Here is a 3,389-nt window from a genome sequence, read left to right on the forward strand (position 1 = left end):
CATGAAATACAAATACTATTTTAGTAAAGCAGACAGTTTAAAATCCACTTTTTACGTTGTCGTTCTGTGAGCTTTCTACATTTTTCATCTTTGTGTGATAATCAGTGTTATCATATGTTGTCATAGGGTTGGGCAGAATCGTGTGTAATTATTCATCAGATTAAACTTTTGCTGGTTATTATTTGGCACCTGGTGATGTGTGGTACCAACAGCCTCAGCAAATCTTTAGGTTCTGTCGAAAACTCATTCATCTTCATCATACGAGTCGTGTCTGACAGATTTGTGAACAAATTGTTGTTATATATCTTGAAATAGGATCTAAATCCATACATTATAAACTCTCTACAGTAGTTTCCTCCATAGACATTTCACCCCCTGCCCTCCAGTGGAGATCGCGCCGCCTTCGAAACCATGTGACTGAAACCCAGTTGTTCAGACATTTTGTTTCGAAGCTTTAGAACTGTCCATGTTTACAATGTCTGTTTAGTTCTGTCTGAGCTAAAGCTCTGCATCAGATMCAGTTGTGTTCAGATAAAACTCAGCTCACTCACCAGTTTCCTGATCTCACACTCCAGGTTCAGAATGCARTCCAGCTTCCTCTTGCGGCAGCGCTGCGCTGCGATGCGGTTTTTACTCCGTCGCCTCACGTCGTGGATGAACTCGAGCTGCTCCGASGTGAGTTTGTGCATTTTTACCAACATCTGGAAGTCATTCCGTGGAAGATTTGTGATTTGATCAATTGGGAAAGGAAGCTTCACCTAGAAACGAGAGGAAAACACTTCAGATTGTGCAGAAGACAGATGCAATGTTAAACTCTGATCCTGGTGGGTATAAGTTTCCTTTATTTAAAATAATTCATACAATGTTTTTACCAACTTCATTGATGTTTATTATCCTCTCCTGCCAACAGGCAAAGATGTAGCAATAATATTTAATGCTTCTTTTGTTTCCACCCTGCTGGGTTCATTTTATTTATTTATTTACGAGGGAGCTTAAAGCCGGACTGCTCTGTGCGGTGATTTCACAGAATTGTCTTGTGAAAGAGGCTTTAATGATTTTTCAAGGTTTGATTCAAAATTCTACAAGTACTGTGTGTCAAAATAAAATGATCTTGGTCTAAATTTCTGCTATGAAAGGAATTCTAGGTTTTTATTTTCTTTTTAAAAAGCTCTGACAGAATGAAAYATGAACATTAAGAGGGTAAATGTTTGTTTACTACAAACACTTTTTATTTGAGCTTAGAGAAACAGTATTTAAACATTAAATAACATGTTACTACTCAATATCTGAAAAAATCCTTAAAACATAGTATTTTTTTCACCTACTCAGAAGTTTATTAGCTGTGGCAGCCATGTTGAATTAAATTGGCTACAAAGGTCAATCAGTTGTAAATATATGCATAGTTATGTATTTTTAAAATTTTGTTAAAAATCTGTTCAGTGTAAAAGCAAAAACGAACTATCACAATTGATAAAAAAGGAGTTCCTGTAGGTTTTCTACTTTGAAACTCAATTCTTGTCTAGTCTCAAAGTTTTATAAAGCTTTTGTACATTTTTGAGATTTTTGGTGTTAAAACAAAGAATTTCTAAAGATTTACCACGTTCTTACAGATTAGAGTTAGTACAGTTAAAGTCAGTATTTTGTGATGCATTGTGGTCCAGATATGTTCCCGCCTACTTCTGRTTAGTATAAACACTCAGTCTAATCAGAGTTCATTTGTTTTGGCTGTGGTCTGCAGTCATTCTGACACAGAGCAGCACTGCACACTGAGGACATTTTACTATCAAAACGTAAAAAAAATTAAACTAATTTATACATAGGCTTGTGTAAAAAGTMAATTAAAAAAATCAAATGTACAGAACTGAAACAATAGAGCCTGAATTTTACACATGTGCATTAGGAACTGTAAAAAGGTTAATAAATACTATATTATTGTTTATTTACTTCAGGGTGTTTTACTTCATTTTGATCACAAGAGGGCAGAAGAGTGCTGCTTTAGCTCTGTCTTCCTAACACGAACCATAACCTATCCAGCAGCAAAAAGTCAAAGAAAAGAGTCCTCCATCCTCATTTGGAAGTGGGCCTTTAAGACAGGCTTTAGGAGGGCAGGTCCATTTTTACATTTTAAACAACTGAGCTGCAGATAGGAAAATAAGCAGCAATATTCTTGCAGTTCAAACCCCCTCCAATCTTACAACTCAGGTCCATGCATGTTTATGCCTTTTCTCCTTTCCTGAAGAACAACAGGAAGTAGACTCTCTTTCAAATGATGGCAAACCTTCCAATAAGCACATCACAGGCGAATCATCCCCTGCTACATCTGCCTGCAGCAGGGAGATGTAACGTCAGGCAGCAGGGAGACGTAACGTCAGGCAGCAGGGAGATGTAACGTCAGGCAGCAGGGAGATGTAACGTCAGGCAGCAGGGAGACGTAACGTCAGGCAGCAGGGAGACGTAACGTCAGGCAGCAGGGGAGGTGATGGAAGAACAAAGAGCCAGAGGATGAGAGCTACAGAGCCTGGCACAGATCAGACTTCCCTTTCCCTGCCTGTGGCTGCCACCGATGGGAGGTGCCTCGTCTGTACCTGTGTACTCTGGTACCAGGTGCTCCCCACAGACCGGTGCACGGTTCAACACGGATCAGCTCTGTGAACGCAGCCCACTCAGGGYGTAAGGCCAGGTGCCTGACTCTGGTTTATGCAAAAGTACTTTTAAGGTTCCTGGGAGAGAAAATGGTTCAGGTTCTCCAGGAGCATATTTTTCTAACAATATGTGAGCCATCATATCGAAATGAGGATTAAATCAAATATGGTCAAAATGACCTAATTACATTTTCAGATTCTTGGCTTTAAAAGCTATGTTTTTATACCTGGATCATTCTGATATCATTATTAGATCCATTTTTTTGACTTTATTTGTCTTGTTGGTTACAATAATACATAAATATTTTGTCCGAATCCTAATTTTATGTCATTTTATAGAGGGATTTTTGATGTCCTTATAAAGAGGAAACCTCAAATTATATTTGAATGTTGAGATTTCCCAGCTGAAAAGAAACAAAACTTTGCTAACTCACAGGGAAAATCTCTAAATTTTAAGGTGTTTTTCCTCAAAATCAGTTTTTTTTGTTGCTACTGCTCAAAAAAGTGCTTCAAAATTTTGTTTTATGATTATAATTCAGGCAGTTCATTCAAATGATACATTAATAAGGCTTTTATTCATTTTGTTAACATTTTAGTCAAAACACTGTTTTTGCCTATTTCTCCTTATACCACTTTTGGACTTAATCCTCGTTTCGATGTTTTGGGTCACATATTTGCTCTCTTCTGCAGAGGTCACCAATGCATGCAAACTCACATGAAAGATTTGGCAAATATTTTACCCTGATA

The 3,389-nt window shown here is 37.7% G+C and overlaps 1 protein-coding gene across 1 annotated transcript in view; it reads right to left on the reverse strand.

Moving 5' to 3' along the window:
- bach2b (BTB and CNC homology 1, basic leucine zipper transcription factor 2b) overlaps positions 1-3,389 on the reverse strand; it is an 88,868-nt gene that overhangs the window by 7,155 nt on the left and 78,324 nt on the right. Inside the window, exon 4 of the mRNA XM_014022967.1 lies at positions 552-758. Coding sequence (XP_013878421.1) covers positions 552-758 — 207 coding nt within the window. The remainder of the gene's footprint in view (positions 1-551; positions 759-3,389) is intronic.

Source organism: Austrofundulus limnaeus, unplaced genomic scaffold (assembly GCF_001266775.1).
Source record: "Austrofundulus limnaeus strain Quisiro unplaced genomic scaffold, Austrofundulus_limnaeus-1.0 Scaffold351, whole genome shotgun sequence".
NCBI classification, from domain to species: Eukaryota; Metazoa; Chordata; class Actinopteri; order Cyprinodontiformes; family Rivulidae; genus Austrofundulus; species Austrofundulus limnaeus.